The following is a 17,957-nucleotide window of genomic DNA, read 5'->3' as shown; positions in this document are numbered from 1 at the left end:
TAGGACTTTGATATCATGTATTGTAAAGAATTAGTTTAAGATTTTAGGTGAAAGTTAATTAATAATTTTATATTATATATTAATTTCTTTAACACTAATATGACTAGGTGCATCTTTTGGCTTCTCGTGCTATATATCCTCACCGTCACCACCGTCCCCTCTTCTTTCTTTTGCTTCTTCTTCCTCTCAAAGAACTTAAAATAATGTTGCACGATGTTCACAAAACTTCAATCGCAAGAATGAGTTGTAATGCTCTTTCCAAGTTGGTCAAAAAGTCATTCTGAGCTGGACAATTCATACAACTATTTATTAAGACACTTTTACACAGTTCTATATAACCAAAGGGATAAGAGAAAACATATAAATAAATGGCATGTTTGGATATAGGGCTCTCCCTTCAAGATAAGTTGAGGGAGGATAATATCTTTTGGCCGAGACTTTTGAGTATTTGACTAAGATATATTTCATTTGTTGTTTTCCACCATTTGGTTGTGGGGGAAATTTTCCTCAAAAATATAAAAAGCTCTTAATTTTCTATAATTAACATAGACTAGTTATTTCTTCATGTGGGTAGGGGTAAGCCACTAGCACTGGCACGCAACACGTGATTGAAGGTTAATGCTTGATGAGTGAGTGGAGAGGTATTAATACTGATAAGCAAGAACTGAAAAATGGGAGCTGTAACTCTGTTTGACTTTGTCCCATTAAATGCAAGTTGACAAATTTGGTCTACGACCTAGTCATTAGGTTTGGACTGAGTAATTTTTTGACTCCCTACCCAAATGCCACCAAAAACATAGGTTTTAGTTCAGCAGCATTTGTTCACCTTTTTATTATTTTTTTGGTAAAAGCGTTTGTTCATATTTGATCCCTTGTTAGTTGAAATATATTAATGCCCTTTCCAAATAAAATAAAAAATATTTATTTGAGATAAACAAATGTGATACTCAATGATAAATATTGTACGAGGAAGGTTAAATTTATAAATTTTTTATTTATAAACTTTTACAAGCTACATTATATATTATGGATAATACATGCTCAAGTAAAATGTACTACCCATAATATATAGTGTAGTTTGTAAGCAAAAGTTTTTAAACATAACCCTACTCGTATTGTATATATGATTCAAAATGTAAATATATATATATATATATATATATATATATTATAACTCGATTGCTTTGAATTGCACCATTTTCGAGAGAATAACCTATATATAGTTTATTGTTTATTCACGGGTTAGGTATTCAAACTTAAGTCTTATTATTAGATAATTCATAAAAAAAAAACTTGAAATTGAAATTTATTAATTGAGCGTTTTTGAATAAATTTTGTCCTGTAGTATGTGTGGTAGTGAGGAATTAAAGAATGGGGTTGGAGTAAACTCTCCAAATCCAACACCTTTTAAATTTATTTGAACAATATATAAAATTAGGACCTTAGCTATCATAAAGCTTGGATAAAATACTTATAAGTATGTATTGAATTAAAGGGCAATTTGGTCGAACTAACGTGTGCATCACAACAATTCTTTTTCCTGTTTCTGAAAATAATTTTTATTTTATTTTTGTGTTTAAAAAGAGTTTCTTAAATATATATATATATTTGAAAATACAACTTATTTTTATATCCAAATAGAAAAAGTATATTAGGTTATTAGTTACTAGGATTGATGTAGTGATAAGAAATTTGAGTAGGTTATATTATATTATGCATTCAATTCTCACTTGTATAAAAAAAAAGAGACAAAATGTATTTAATAAAGAAAAAGTTATATTTACAAACTTTTCATTTATAAACTTAACTATGTATTTCGGCCCGAAATACATATTTGTAAACGAAAAATTTGTAAATATAACTCTTTTTATTTAATAAATAATATGTATTTAATATTGGTAATACATTTTATTATGTTTGTATTTATATAGTGTGTTAGGCAAAAAAAAGTAATTTTTTTTTTACTTATTTCTGACAATTTGTGTTCCCAAAAAACCGGTTTATTTTCTAAAACAGAAAAATAAACATATTTTATCAAATTTTATTTCTAATCTTTTTTATTTCCCAAACTAAAAATTAAGAGAGAGGGAGAGAGAGAGAGAGAAAATTCTAAAAACGGGGTTATACACACCCATATTAATCAGAGCTCATTGGTAAAGGAATGATTTCTTTTCTTTGATAAGAAAAAGAATATCATTGCAAAAGAATTCAAAATTTAACCTCAAGAAGTTTTAAATTGTTTTTATTAAATATCTTTTTATGCGTTGTGATCACAATCTGAAAAGCAAGATGGCTAATTCCAGTTTATAAGAAATGCAGGATTTTGTTAAATAATCATGGGTAGTGATGCCTGCATTATCATTAATCCATGTTTGGTTCACTTATTTTATAATTTTTACCCAGCTTTTCTTGTTCCCTATCTATCTTGAATTGCACGTTTTTTGTCCAAAAATCACTGTTACATTTTCCTTCTTGGAAGGTGGTATTATTTCTAAAAACCAGATAAGTTGCAAAAGTGGCAAAAGTTTTATAAATCCATGACCGTAAAGTTGGCAAAAGTTACAAAGGTAATATTATTTTTAAAGGGATAGTTTCGTAATTCGAATTAGTTTCCCATCAATATTTTCTATTCAACCAAACACACTCTTCAGGAATTTCACATAATTTTTCTGGTAAAATTTTACTCAACCAAACAATTTTTTTTATATTTTTCTACCAAACTCACTTTCCAACCATTTCTCTATCAATTACATTCTCCTAATATTCAAAAAAAATTTCCTCAACCAAACGCCCTTAACAGGAGGAGTAGATGTTGGCCATTTATGCTTCTTGTTATTTGGACCACAAATCCACCAACCTATAAAAATATATGCACCGGAGAATTTTGTGATCCGAAGAAAAGAGAACAACAAAAAAATTGATGTTTTTTATATTATAGAAAATAATTTTAGTTCTTATACAGACATAAAAGTTTAAGGGATCTATATTTTTGTTTTTCCTCTTTTCTTTTCACATAATCCCACATGAACTTCAGATATTTTTTTGTGTGTAGAAGATAATTTTATCTACTATAATACAATAAACATTAATAAAAAAAAAAACTGTGGGGAATGGGAGACATTAATAAGACGGTCCCAAAAGGCGCACACACAAGCATTTTGAAAGACGCAAATTGTGTCGCCTTCAGTTAACAGTAAACACAATGGGCTAAGAAGTGGACACCATGTGGAAGTGGGAGAACAGTAACTTAAGTTGTTGGCCACACACCAGCCTGCACTGGTTTTTAATCTCCTGTCACCACCAACACCACCCTTCCCTGGGCTCTCTCTTTCACAATTAAGTTAAAGCCCACTTCTTCAATTCTTACTGAAAAAATAAACATAACTATTCTTGCTCATAAGTTTAAAATTTTACTGCTTTTAGAAAGTGTCAATTAATATACTTTACAAATAAAAGACAATATCTCATTGTGTCCCTCCAGTGATAAACTGAAAATATAAAAGTAAATAAAAACCACACTGTGGTGGTTTGAACCCCCCAACTTCTATCCTCTTTAGTCTCATCAACCCCTAGATTTTGTACCTCATTTTCTTTTTGGTCCCCTAAAATTAAGAGCTACTTTTATATGATATAATTTAGGGATTGTACTTTTAAATGACACAACTTATATTCTTTCACTTCCACAAAGAGGTGGAACTCACACCTTTATATTTTTCTGTCCACTCTCTTTCCTTCTTTATCTATCTCTTTTTCTCACTTAAAATGACACAATTTTACATCCTTTAAAATAATACATACTTTTTCCTATAATCTAAGGGGAAAATATACATGCTTTTAAAGAATACAAATTTAAATCATTTTACAAGATATATAGATATAAAGAGATGAGACTTATATTTTTATTTCATAATAATATTTTTGCAGTTACTGCAGATAAGTTATTTGTATTTACTTCCAAAACGACGTTGTTTTAAAATTGAAAAATTAAATAATTATAATTATAAAGACTATAATAACCCTGAAATAAATTAAAATTACAAAAATACCATAGTTTTTGTCCCAAAACGACGTCGTATTAGACTTACTGCACATAACTTATCTGTGATAACTGCAAAAAAAAAAAAGCGAACCATTTTTATTTTTATTTTGTCTTTATTTCTTTTCAATAAAACTCACACCTCTTTATATTTATATCTCTTTTAAAAGAACCTAAATTTGTATTTTTAAAAGGATATACACTTTTTCGTAACTTAATACTATTCAAACAATCAATGTTTATATGCCAACAGCACATAGCACACAAATTGGTGTAAAAGTATCTCACAAGGGAGCCAATATGTAGTGGTCCTGGTATAATGCACCGCCATTGAGAGAGGAGAGAGGAGAGAGAGAAAGAAAGAAGGAGGAGAGAGACGGGAAGCAGGGAATTATTTTTCCTCACAAGGATATAGAAGACCCAGGTTTGAATCTCAATTCCCTGTGAATTGAAAGAGACGAAGGGCAAAGAAAAGTCTAATAAGAATTCATACGAATTTTGAAAAAGCCTCACTTCAAAAGTTCGGTATTAAAGTTCATTATATTTGCTAGCTGCAATCAAATGATGTGTATATGATGTTAGCACTGAAGTGTTTGTCTAGAGCTAATAAAAAATTAGAGTCAAGTTAGACTGCGTGAGCATCGAGAATGCAGAGCATAATTGGATGTTATAATCCAATTGTAAAGTATGAGACATGAGTCTCGTATCAAAAACACAAGATTCTAGTGTGGAGTTTATATAGACTTTTAACTATATTTCAAATTAGCTTTTGAGATAATGTTTTCTTAAAATTCGTCTCAAAATTTTTTCATACTCAAACTTGGTATTTTAATTTTTAAAAAAAAATAAGTTTCTTACCACTGAAATCAATGATAATTGATATTCGCAAATTAATTTTTGTGCAAAAGAACATTACACATATTTGAATTCAATTAAGTAGATAAATGAACTAATTCATATTACCTGTTCAATCACAGAATAATTATATAGGTTTTCAGTTAACTGTTTGTGTGAGTGTATGAGTCATATGATCAAGAGAGTAATCATACTTGCTTTTGAAAAAAATAATTTTATGCAGAAGTAAGATATCTGGTTTACTCCCTCAAACACATAAAATTTGTCTTCTAGGGGTGTTTGGTACAGGAGAAATTTTTATTTGTCCGGGAATCTCAATTTTCAAAAATATGATTTTTACATTCAGTTTACGATAATATTCGAAAATTTAAAATTTAGAAAAATTCAGTTTCCCGGGAATCCGGCCAAATGTCGCGTACCAAACGCCCCCTTTACATTATTTATATTTTATTTGCCGTATTTCTAGCTAATTATGCTCTGGATTTCCTTAAAGTTGGACTTATTTTTTGAATAAAAAAAAATACTCTCTCCCGCTTGCACATACCAAAAAGAAGGGGTAAATTATTAAACTAAATTATACAAATATGTACATAGCGTGTGAGCTATGCAAGGTTTACTTTGACCAGAACCTACAAGATGAAGATGAAGTCAATCATTGCATGACATATGCAAGGAATGTCACTATTAGGACAATAATATTCTATACCTTTCTTTTCCTTTCTAACTATTTACCATGGACAGAGTGCTTTTTGGACAGTGCTTTCATTTGCAAAGAGGCAACAAATAAAAAACAAGACAGGCTTTTCTCTCTCTTCAACATGTTTCCATATGTTATATATTGAGTTGTAATTCACTGTAATTATGTTGAAAAAGAAGTCCAATTTAATTTTGTGAAGTTAATGAACTCTTGTATATATTTGAGCAGCCATACTTTCATATTCTTAATGATATGCTCACCTATTTATTTTTAATTGAATTTTTTTTAAAAATATTCCAATCGGTTCATTACTTCGCAACTAATTCGATTTAGGGCGTGTTCAGGATTAAGGTTTTAAACCTCTTCCAAAGTGGTACTGGGAAGATTCGAACATGCTCTCACTCCCACCTGTTTAGCTCTTATGCGCCAACTGAGCCACCAGCATTTAATATTTTTAATTGAATTTTTATTATGAACAAGATAAATTATTCACATCATACTATATATATATATATATATATATATATGTATATAAACTGCATACCTAGTCCTATTTAACATTTTATTTGACATAAGCAATTGAACATCTTATGTGTGCTTGGTTATGTTTGATTTTGTTCTGTTTTTCTTTTTTGTGGGGTGGTTTGAACAAAGGAAGATGCTTCATGACCATTTAATTGCAAACTTATAAGAAACAAAAGTGATCATTCTTAGAGGATGAAATAAAAGTATAGAACTATGACCAGGAAAAGTAGAAAAAGAAAGGGAAGGAGGAGAAGAATAAGTGTCAGCTATTTGGAAAGAAGTCACCTTGTCCTAAGAATATATACCCGTGTGTATATGTATTTTGCACTTGTTACGCCTTGATTGCTCATTATATGTCTCCATGTTATGATGATCTGTAAAGTAATTAATTAAATAATACTATTTGCAATTTTTCTACTATTCTTAGTCTTCACTTATGGACAATTTATGCTATAAGCGATACGATTAAGCTAATGTCATAAAAATATATATAGACATTGTCTATGAAATACATCAATTTATAAATTGACATTAAAAATAAAAATAATAATAGATTGTTGCTAACATTCAGCTACAAGGATACTATAAATTGTGCTTGCCATAATAATGCATCCTATGACATTATGGCTTTATATTGGAAAAAATGTAAGGGTAAAGATTTCTGCAATTTTCCCCCCTTTTCCTTATATGGATATTCCTTTCATATGTTATTGGAAAGAGCTAATTTGTTTTTATCATGTAGTAGTAACTAGTGTTAGTAGATAGTAAAAATCTTCCATGTGAAAATTCAAGTTTTTATTTGAGGATACTGCAAACGCATATATATATATATATATATATATATATATATATATATAGAGAGAGAGAGAGAGAGAGAGAGAGAGAGAGAGAGAGAGATATTTCAAATTGAAGGCTAAGACTCATTGATAAGGTTCTTTTGAAATGGAATAATGACTACAGAATCTTGAAAATAAATCATGCCATCATCATTTACGAAAAAAATGAAAGAAATAAGGATAAAGTTTATTGGAAAAATTCCTCATGTAAGCGCTATGCAAAATTTATTTTTGTGCTCATGAATAAAATTTATTTATTTTCTGGTAACAGTGAATACAATTTATTTAATTCCATCAATAAACTAATGTTGCTTACACATATACGATTTATTTTTTCGAATTTCCTCACATTTTTCTCTTTTAAGCCATGGAATAAATTTTTTACTTGAACTCTTATGTATTTGTTATAATTCTTCTCACTTCCCAATGCTCTCGTGCAGCTGTCATTATGTTAAAATTTTATATTCAGGAAACTTAAAATAAAAGTATAATGCTAAGCCGAACCTTTTGTTTTCTTTTTTAATTTTTTGGTACAATGATTGAGAGATCAGGTACTATTTATTTGAACAATTTTATTTTTATTTTATTTTCCTAAAAATGAAGGATCGGATACTATTTGTAACGGGTAAAATTTCCTTTCATTATTTCAAAACAAATAAAATAGCGTCATAAATAACCAATATTTTTATTATAAATACTAATCGATATTCAAAGCCCTAATGACCTCATTAATTCAGTTTCAGGTATAAATAACCAACATATTTAATTTGGATTATTTCTCAAAGAAAGTTAAAGATAATTAATGTACATGGATTTGAGTTATTATCATATTCAGCATAAGAATAGTCTTAAAAAGTTAAAGGAAAGATAGATTTATTAAAATAATAGTCCATGGTCCTTAATTGTAAAAAAGATATTTAGTGATCCCTACCTATACATGATTCAGGTGAGCCTTGTAAGGAGGGTGGAAGTCACTACTTTTCAAAGATACAGTGTTTATCGCATAATGACACCCCTTTACCTTTTATTTTGTCCCCGGTTAGCAATAAAATCCTCTCTTAATGACTTTGTTGTGATGGTACATGTGAATCACCGAAAACAAAACAAATATTTTGTTGGGTGCTAATCCAAGACATAATCATAATGCCTCACTAGACTACAATACGCTTTGAGAAACACAAAACTGTTTAAGGGACAAATTATAAAGCACGAAAACTTTTGTTGGTTGGAGATCTACAGCGCTGTTACTTTGAACTTAAATCGTGGAAAGTCATGTTTATGTGTTTAATAATATAATATATTCGGAAGACACAAAACAAAATCATTGAAACATATGGCACTCATATTTAATTATAATATTCATTACTAAGAAAAAAAACGAATGACCAAGACATTTGCAATTAGCAAAAGATGATGCAAATGGGATTGCTGGGAATCAATGTTACCCCGTGAAATATGTTTGTGTTATTTAACCCAAAAACAGTTCTCTGCCTTCCCCTTCTCCATGTTGGTAGTTTAAATTTAAGTGGTGAAGTCTTACATTCATAAAAAATTAATCAAGTCAGAATTATATAAATGTAATAATTCATGAAATTAATGCCTTAAAGATTTTAGTTAAGATATAATGTTGGCTTACTTATTGTGGTGAATTATTGGTTAACCTATTGATAATAATCTCACCGAGATGAGCTCTAATAAACTCATAGTTTATCATGCTTTAATGGACTAAAATCATAGTTATTAACTTTCAAATCTAGCCTAAAGCATAAACAGTTATTGTTATTTGGTTAGGAAGTTGTATCCTTCTTTCTCGGCATATTTGAGTAATCTTTGCTAATTTTGTAGATGAACGGAGCTAATTGGAGCAAGGATGTGCTTGGATAAGACAAAGACAAAGACAAAGACAAAAGGGAGTTAAGGAAGCATATGAAAAAATCATGATGATTGAGAGAATTCGGACACTGCCATAGCACGCTTAAGCGTGATATAGAGTGCTTAAGCGTGCTTAAAGAAGAAAAATAGAATTTAGGAACTGTCAGAGCACGTTTAAACGCGCTATCCTGCGGAACAAATTTTGCAGCTGTGCGTTCTTAGAAACCTAGCTCATTTTATCTGATATAAAAGAGATTTTTAGAGCTTTTGAAAAGAGAAGCGACAGAGAGACGACTAGAACTTAAAGGAGACAATGTTTTGGAGATTTGGAGGCACAATCAAGAGGAGCTTTACCTTCAACATCTAGAGATGTAGTTTTGGGGAAGCTTTATTTTCTTTCGTGTTTTTGATTTGAACATGTTTGACTAAATCTTCTTGTAGTCTAGGGTTAGATGGATCTTGACGTAAACTTATTACTTGATTATTAATGTCTTAATGCATCTTTCCTTCATTTGTTTGAAGTGCTAGATAGTAAATTTCTGGGTTGAAGTGTTAGACAATAAATGTTTAGGTTGACGAAACGTTTTCGCAACTCACTACGAGAAGCGTTAGATAGTAAATGATTTGGTTGACGAAATGTTTTCGCAGCTGATTACAAGAAGTGTCATATAGTAAATGTTTGGGTTGACAAAACGTTTCATGACTACGAGAATTTTTAGACATTAAATATTTAGGTTGACGAAACGTTTCGGCAACTCACTACGAGAAGTATTATATAGTAAATGTTTGGGTTCACGAAACGTTTCCGCAACTGATTACCAGAAATGTCAAATAATAAATGTTTGGGTTATACAATAAATGTTTAGGTTGACAAAACGTTTTAACATTTGACCTATCAATCTTTTCGGTTAATAAGATATTTTAACACTTGATTACGATATCAATCTTCCAGTCAACGAGACGTTTTAGAAATTGACCAGGAAATCACGGGATCGGTCAAAAGTATTTCATTAAATTTTATATTAAAATAATATAACATATTTATGAATCCTTAAATAAATGAATAAATAAATTATTTTGACTAAACTTATTTTTATTAGTTGAAAGTACTACCATTAAACACCTCACGAAGTTGGAAAGTAAATGAAATCCATAATAACACTAGTCTATATAGTGTTGAAAGGGAGGGAAAAAGATAAACAGCAAAAGCAAAAGGGTAGAAAATTTTTTCCATATTCGAAATTGGTGTGTTAAGTGTTAGCATCTGAAAATCGTGAAAAAAAAAAAAAAAACCCAAAAGAAATTTCGTTTCCCCTTTCTCAGACATATTCTATTGTAACTGCAAAAGAAAGAAAACCTCTCTCTCTCTCTCTCTCTCTCTCTTTCTGTGTCTTTCTTCTCTACACAGAAACATTGCTGCCTGTCCAAACCCCAACTTCCCCTTCACACCACCACATACACAGCAATAGCATAGGGCTTCGTTCCCAAATCTCTCTCTCTCTCTGTCTCTCGCTTTGGTTTCGGAATTGGATCTGTAACCGAACCCGAAACGAATCGAATCGGGTCAGAGTTGGAATCGAAGTGGGGGTTTGGGAACGTGATCGGATCGATTAGGCATTTTCATTATTGAAATGGGAATGCCCGATCGGAATCTGGAGGAACACGAACGATGAGCAAAACGGTGCGTAAAGAAGAAGAAGAAGAAGAAGAAGAAGAAGAAGAGTGCTTCTACGAGTCACAAGACCGTTTGCTTTCTCTTTCATCCTCTTGCTCATGCTCAGCCTCCAACTCCGACGACGACGACGACGAAAAACAACCACCGCAACAACCACCACAACCACAACCGCAACCGCAACAACAACACTCCACAAACAACAATTACTACAATTACAATTTCGCCCTCAACAACTACGACATATGGATCTCCCAACCTTCCTCCGTCTCCGAACGCCGCACCCGCCTCCTCCAAAACATGGGACTCTCCGACGACCCTTCCCTGACACGTGGCAAGCCTGACATCATCAATGCCGACTTCTCCCGATCCGTTTCCTCCGATCACCTCAACCAACACCCGCCCAAAACCTCCGCCTCCGCCGCAGCAGCCGCCGCTTCCATGGTCCGATCGAAATCAGACGGCGCGTGTGAGAATTATAATAATAGTAACAACAACAGTAATAATAATAATGATTCGTCTTCTTCGATTCTTTCCATTCTTTCTGTAAATAACCGGAATGGCGAGGGTGGGTCCCCAGGGAAGCCTCCTTCGGGGAAGAGTTGCAAGGGGAGCGAATCGTCGCCGTCGGCGGTGGTGGTTGTGGAGGAGGAGGTGGAGAGGGTGAAGGAAACGGAAACGGAAAAGGAAAAGGAACAACAAGTGTGCACCATAAGAGATCTTGATAATGGGAAGGAGTTTGTGGTGAAGGAGGTTAGGGAAGATGGGATGTGGGACAAGCTCAGGGAGGTCGAGACAGGTAGGCAGTTTACCATGGAAGAGTTCCAGATGACGGTGGTGGGGCACTCGCCGATTGTTCAGGAGTTAATGCGCCGGCAGAACGTGGAGGAGGGTAATGGTAATGGTAATGCTAAGGACAATGTTGATAACATTTTCAATGCTAATGGAGGGAATGGAAGTGGAGGAGGAGGAGGAGGTGGCGGTGGTAGTGGTGGTGGTGGTGGTTTCAAGGTGAAGAAGAAAGGTGGGTGGTTGAAGAGTATCAAGAGTGTTGCAAGTTCAATGGCGGGTCATAAGGAGAGGCGGAGTAGCGACGAGAGGGATACCTCGTCGGAGAAGGGTGGAAGGAGGTCGAGTTCTGCCACTGATGATAGCCAGGATGCTGCTGCTGCTGCTACTTCATTTCATGGACCTGAGAGGGTGAGGGTTAGACAGTATGGGAAGTCATGTAAAGAGCTTACTGCAATGTATAAGAGCCAGGAGATACGGGCTCATAATGGATCTATATGGAGTATTAAGTTTAGTTTGGATGGGAAGTATCTTGCCAGTGCTGGTGAGGATTCTGTGATTCATGTTTGGCAGGTTGTGGAGTCAGAGAGGAAAGGGGAGCTGCTGATGGAGAGACCAGACGATGGGAATGTCAATATGTTGTTTGTCGTAAATGCGTCGCCGGAATCTGCTGCGCTTCTGTCCCCTACCATGGATAGCAACCATCCGGAGAAGAGGAGAAAGGGGAGGTCATCCATTAGCAGAAAGTCACTGAGCTTGGACCAATTCGTGGTGCCAGAAACTGTGTTTGCACTCACAGAAAAACCCATTTGCTCCTTTCAAGGCCATGTCGATGATGTGCTTGACCTTTCCTGGTCAAAGTCTCAGGTTAGCTTCTATTTTTAAGATAGGTCTTGATCTTATTATTCTGTAATTCCGGCAGTGTGTTTAATTTCTCAGTGTGTCTGTAAAGTTTATTATTCACTCTTATATGGCCTTAGTTGATCTTGTGTTGGATATGTTGTTGTTTTATTGGTTTTTCTATATTTCCCTGTTAACTGATTAATTCACTTTTACTGGCAGTTTGAGTTAGTTTTCTGCTTTGTATCTGTACCACAAAGATTCAGTATTCGTTATATAATTGATTGGAATAGGACAGTTTTCCAGTGGCTGAATAGGCATCAAGGGACAAATATGGATTTCAAATTGCATTAGAATATATTTAGTGTTAACAATATCTGTTGCGTTTAATCTGCAGTTTACGCAACAATGGTTATATTATTTGAGGGAGATGTCTGGTTATTACATTGCGGAAAATATTTGTGCACAGTACACAGTCTACTAGACTATCGCTAGTTTTTTGTGGCACTAGTTTGGGTTGAGTTAGTGTAGTCTTAAAATACATATTGGAGGAACAAATAGATACAGTTCTGTCCCAGTGAGAAGGTTTTTCGGATTGTTTTCTTTTCTACTCCCTATCAGATTGAAATTTATATTTTTAAACTTTTGAATTTAATGAGTCTAAAATGGTTGATTTTTCCTAGAGTTCCTTGGAAAGGCATTTAAAAATTATCAATTTAAGGAGGTAATTTATAAACACCAGGATGGTGGGTATATGTTAAGATTTCTTTATAATTAATGTTTACTTTGACTGTGAAATGCTCCACGGGTATATCCAATTTTTCCAGCATTCACTATAGTGAATAATAAATGTAGAGATAGTTTGGCTTGGCTATAAGGAAAATGGAACTGAAGTTTACTGCTTAAAAGACAGAAAAATTGTGTTCAGGTCAGTAACTTGCTTAGGATGCTCTATTTGTAACTTAAGAGTGCTTATTAGATGGTTTGTTGATGTCATTATGATGACCGGCTGAGATTTTATCTTGTTTTAAGCTTAACTTCAGGTCAATTTATCATTATTCCCTATGTTAGTTTTAGGTAGTGTTTGCCAAACTTAAAAAAGTGGATAACTACTAGTTAGGTACTTTAGAGACTCAAATTTTAAAAATCAGTTTTTATTTAATAAGTTTCCAAGTCAAAACTGGCCCGAAACAAATTCTAAATTAAATTGGCTATATGCAATCTTTTTTTCCCTACAAAAAAATCTTTATTTATCTCCCCTGATCTCCTAATTTGTTTAAAATTTTAAAAAATGATTGGCTTACACGTACCAAATAATAATTGTTGTGAACTAGTTCAGACCCAATGTTTATACAAACTCAAGATGTTTGAAACTGGTTCTGATTTATATTGTTATGAAACCACATTCAACTTCAAAAGTTTTGAATGGATTTTTTCATTTGCCAAACTTCCCTCTATTATCCACATAGAAGTGGACGCATACCTAAACAGGTTGTTTTAATACATAATATCCCTATTTGAGTCATACCTTATAGATACAGTAACACTAGTGGGATTAGGATGAGAACCTTTCGGAGTGATTAAAATTTAAAAATTTTAACGATTGATATTATTGCAAGCTCTGACAATGCCTCTGAAAAGCTTCAATGGGGTTTTTTTACCATCTATTTATTTATTCAATGTTCTTGATTAATGTTTGTTGAATAATCTTTAAAATTCAAATATTTGTCATAAAGAAGTGCAGTGTATTCTAGAAATATGAATTAAAGTGTGTAATTTTGGATCATCCTTCTAATATTTTTTTCCCTCCACTTTGCTCAGCACTTGCTTTCATCTTCAATGGACAAAACAGTGCGGCTATGGCATTTGTCGAGCAAGTCTTGTTTGAAAATTTTTTCACACAGTGACTTTGGTGAGTAAATGCAGTTATTACATCTTGTAATGCTCTCATCTTTGCTAACCCTTAATCTGGGTAAATGTCACATAGCCACTCCTATGGTCACATAATTTTGATTAAAGGGCAGAACACTGATATATTTTCAATCATTTTTATCAGAACTTCTTCTGCCTCTTCCCAACTAAAATTTAAATTAGATTCCCAGTCCATCCGGTCCCTATCCAATCTAATTCAAGATAGACCCCATTTTTTTACGACTGGGTTACCACATTACGGCCCACCGGCCCATTTTTTTAAAATATTCCTCTCCCTCCCCTTTTTTTGTTCTTTGCTAATTATAAGTTTGCTTCAATCTGTTTTTGTCTGGCACAGTAACTTGCATCCAGTTTAATCCTGTTGATGATAGATACTTCATTAGCGGATCTTTGGATGCTAAGGTTCGCATATGGAGCATACCTGAACGAAAAGTTGTTGATTGGGTTGATCTGCATGAGATGGTCACTGCTGCTTGTTATACTCCTGACGGTCAGGTTGGTCCAAGGTTAATATGCATCTATTTGAACGCTCAGATTTTCAATTTTTAAACTCAGTTAAATTTGCTGGTGCAGGGTGCCCTAGTTGGTTCATACAAGGGTAGCTGCCATTTATATAATACATCTGGTACTGTGAAAGGCGTTTGTTTTCTCTTTTTTCCGTATAACTCTGTCTATCAATCTATATTGTGGTTATTGTTGAGCCACTGATTATCATATTCGTTTTATATTTCACTCAGAAAATAAGTTGCAACAGAAAAGTCAGATCAATCTGCAGAACAAGAAAAAGAAATCACATCACAAGAAAATTACTGGTTTCCAGGTATTGTAATGATTTACTGCTGTGTTATATGATATGCTCCCTTTTTTTTGTATCCCCTTCCAAAATGTTGAACAGGGGGGAAATAAAAAGCAATGGGAGGGTGCACAACTATAGTGGATTTGCTTTGACTAAGTTACAATGCTTATGCTTGTCTTCCACACTGAATTTTATAAACAGTTTGCCCCAGGAAGTTCATCAGAAGTACTTATCACATCTGCTGATTCACGAATACGGGTTGTTGATGGTGTTGATCTGGTTCATAAGTTTAAAGGTATGTAACACTAGTTATATTAAACCCGACTAGGGAGTGTGGGGAGAGGGAAATCCTTGTACGCAGCCTTACCCTTGCAAATCATTGCAAAGAGGCTGTTTTCCGGATTCGAACTCGTGACCTTTCAGTTACAAAGGAATAGCTTTACCACTGCTTTGGTTCGCCCTCTGTTATGTAACACTAGTTATATATCAAGTGAAATTTATTCAAAAAGATAATATAGCAAGTGAATAAACCATTTGGTAAACTGCTTTCATCCGTGTCAAGATTTGGTGCGCTCTATTCTGTGGTCAAAGCAAAACTTTTACAAATTTTTTTACGTTTTGTCTGGATTGGGGGAATATTTATCTCTCCGTGATTTGTTCTACTAAGGCAGAAAGACATATTGTAAATTTATTTTGACAGATGAAAAAGAATTGTGGTCTTGCTAGGTCTGCAACTTTGGTCAAATGGCAATAGGCCTTCAGTATATTTATTTCCTTGCTGGTCAAACTGATGCAAGTTTTGTGCAGGCTTTCGTAATGCAACTAGCTCAATTTCAGCCTCCCTCACAGCAAATGGTAAATATGTTGTCGCTGCGAGTGAGGATTCTCATGTATACATCTGGAAAAATGAAGCCGATTGCAGGCCTAACAGAAGTAAAAGTGTGACTGTCACGCGTTCATATGAACTTTTTCACTGTAAAGATGTGTCAGTGGCCATTCCTTGGCCTGGCATTGGTGATGCATGGGACATGCATGATGCATTTTCTGGAGAACAACCTGAGCTTGATAACAACACTGATGAAGTCTCATCGGCCAATCATCCTCCTACCCCTGTAGATGAAAACTTTGGTACCGAGGGTTCCCGATCTGCCTCAGTTTACAACAATAGTCCGCGTCATGCAACCATTGGAAGTGCGACAAACAGTTACTTTTTTGATAGAATTGCAACATGGCCAGAAGAAAAACTTCTTCTAAGTGCAAGAAATCATAGCCCCCGTGTCAGTTTGGATTTCTCTAATGGGGTTAGTCAAAAAATGTCAGCCTGGGGTATGGTGATTGTAACTGCCGGCCTTCGAGGTGAAATTAGAACTTTCCAAAATTTTGGATTGCCCCTTCGGATATAAGAGGTGATTGGATATGCATACTTATGGGCATGGCAGGGAATGAGTTCATAATATCAGCTCAGAAGGCAGTAGGCTTCACATTTCTTTAGTTGGCGAAAACCTGTACAGAAAGTGGGTGAGATTTGTAATATTAGCGGGGTTCTATTTCTTTTCTTGATATTGTGCTTGTTGGATGAAGGTAGGTTGCCATTCCAATCAGCCACTGATGGGGGAAAATGGGGAAACATTGTCAAACAAGAAAAAAAAAAAAAAAGGCACACCAAGAATTTAGAAACCGATGGATTTTTATGTAATCAGGAAATGTAGAGTTACTCTGGAGAAAAGCTTATTGAAATTAGAAATGATGATTCTTTTATACTTTTCTTTTGTCATGGAAATTCATTATCTTGTCCAAGTTAATCAATTGCAGGATAACAGCATGGCGTATTAGTGTGACTAGAGCATTGTTCAGTCTAGAAACTTAATTGCAACAGTATGAGATAAAAGATTTTAAAGATTATCTTGTGAGAAAATTTCAAGGCTGAAGCGCCTAGTTGCTTATTCTCTTTGTTATTTGTTAAGTGTTGACGTTGCGTTTGGGATAGCTTAATTACAAGTTGTGATTAAACCGTGGCGTGCCAATTTTTTCTGCTCTCATCAGCTAATTTACCTACATATTCCACGCACGCTACTGGCGGTGATGAAGATAATGGTGTATTCGTTTTAAGCGTGTGGTGTCTTAGATATAATTTTCAATTCATTCAAATAAAACTTAATAGAATCTAATCGTGCAAGGCACTTGGAAAATGCTATCTGATCTGATAACCTCTCTTGGCTGAAGAGCCAAAATGTTAAAAGATTCAAGAGCATGGTTATGACAATCAAGTTCATGGCATTATAGTTAAACTCATTACGGGGAAAACTTGTCAAATTCCTTAAAATTACATGTACGTAAAAATGCGAAGAGCTTGGATTCCAAAATATGGGATATTCCTGGAATATCAACGTTCCAATTAGGGGTGTGCAAAATAACCAAAAAATTGAGTCGAACCATGAACCAAACCAAACCGAACCGAACCGCCCCATAAAATAATCGGTTTTTAAAAACTAGTTCATGAGCCGAACCGGTTTTTAAAGAACCGGTTCATGAACCGAACCGGTTTAATAACCGAACCGTTTCCGAACCGAACCAAATTAATTTTTATAACTTTATTTTTTAAATTTTAAATTTTTTTTCTTTTCAAAAGTGGGTCGACCCGAACCGGTTTCGAACTACTTCCGAACCGAACCAGTTTTGAACCGAACTATTTAAACCAATTCGGTTCGATTTTTCAAAAAATCCGATTCGGTTCGACCTTTACACATCCCTAATTCCAAATATAGAAATTAAAAAATAGAGCACAATCTTTGACATCAATTTAACACAAGCTGGCATGTCAAATACTTTGTGTGTTAAAACTAGTTTTGGGTCTTTTTTGTCTCATTATTTAGGATTCGTCAATTCACTAGTCGTTTTTCTTGTCAACAATGCACACAAATAATGACCATGAACATATTTGAACAGTAGCACCACAGTTCTAGGCTAGTCGATTATCTATGTATTGTATTGGCAGAACTGCAGTTTACTGGGCTTAGACTACAACAAACTAAGCCCCATTCTGTAAAATTAGGCCCAATGTAGCAACTCATTGGGTTCCCATGAGGTAATTGGGTTAGGACAACATG

At 33.9% G+C, this 17,957-nt stretch overlaps 1 protein-coding gene across 1 annotated transcript; it reads left to right on the top strand.

The window, feature by feature from the left end:
- Positions 1–10,378: 10,378 nt before the first annotated feature.
- On the top strand, positions 10,379–16,566 carry LOC133310367 (uncharacterized). The gene is made up of 7 exons (XM_061511286.1): positions 10,379–12,149; positions 13,944–14,034; positions 14,392–14,549; positions 14,628–14,679; positions 14,792–14,874; positions 15,052–15,145; positions 15,658–16,566. Exons 1-7 carry the CDS (start codon positions 10,491–10,493, stop codon positions 16,251–16,253), a joined length of 2,733 nt encoding a protein of 910 aa, XP_061367270.1. The 5' UTR covers positions 10,379–10,490; the 3' UTR covers positions 16,254–16,566.
- The last annotated feature ends 1,391 nt before the right edge of the window (positions 16,567–17,957 follow it).

Source organism: Gastrolobium bilobum, unplaced genomic scaffold, assembly GCF_033153095.1.
Source record: "Gastrolobium bilobum isolate Gb01-03AN ecotype WA unplaced genomic scaffold, APGP_CSIRO_Gbil_v1 utg34604, whole genome shotgun sequence".
Lineage (NCBI taxonomy): Eukaryota > Viridiplantae > Streptophyta > Magnoliopsida > Fabales > Fabaceae > Gastrolobium > Gastrolobium bilobum.
The sequence above is the reverse complement of the archived record's forward strand: the minus strand, read 5'-3'. Positions and strand labels throughout refer to the sequence as shown.

Excerpts from the sequence above, each read along its gene's own strand:
- LOC133310367 (XM_061511286.1), top strand. The coding sequence starts at position 10,491 with ATGAGCAAAACGGTGCGTAAAGAAGAAGAAGAAGAAGAAGAAGAAGAA. Across the intron at positions 12,150-13,943 it reads TTTCCTGGTCAAAGTCTCAG|CACTTGCTTTCATCTTCAAT; the intron begins GTTAGCTTCTAT and ends CACTTTGCTCAG. Across the intron at positions 15,146-15,657 it reads TCTGGTTCATAAGTTTAAAG|GCTTTCGTAATGCAACTAGC; the intron begins GTATGTAACACT and ends AGTTTTGTGCAG.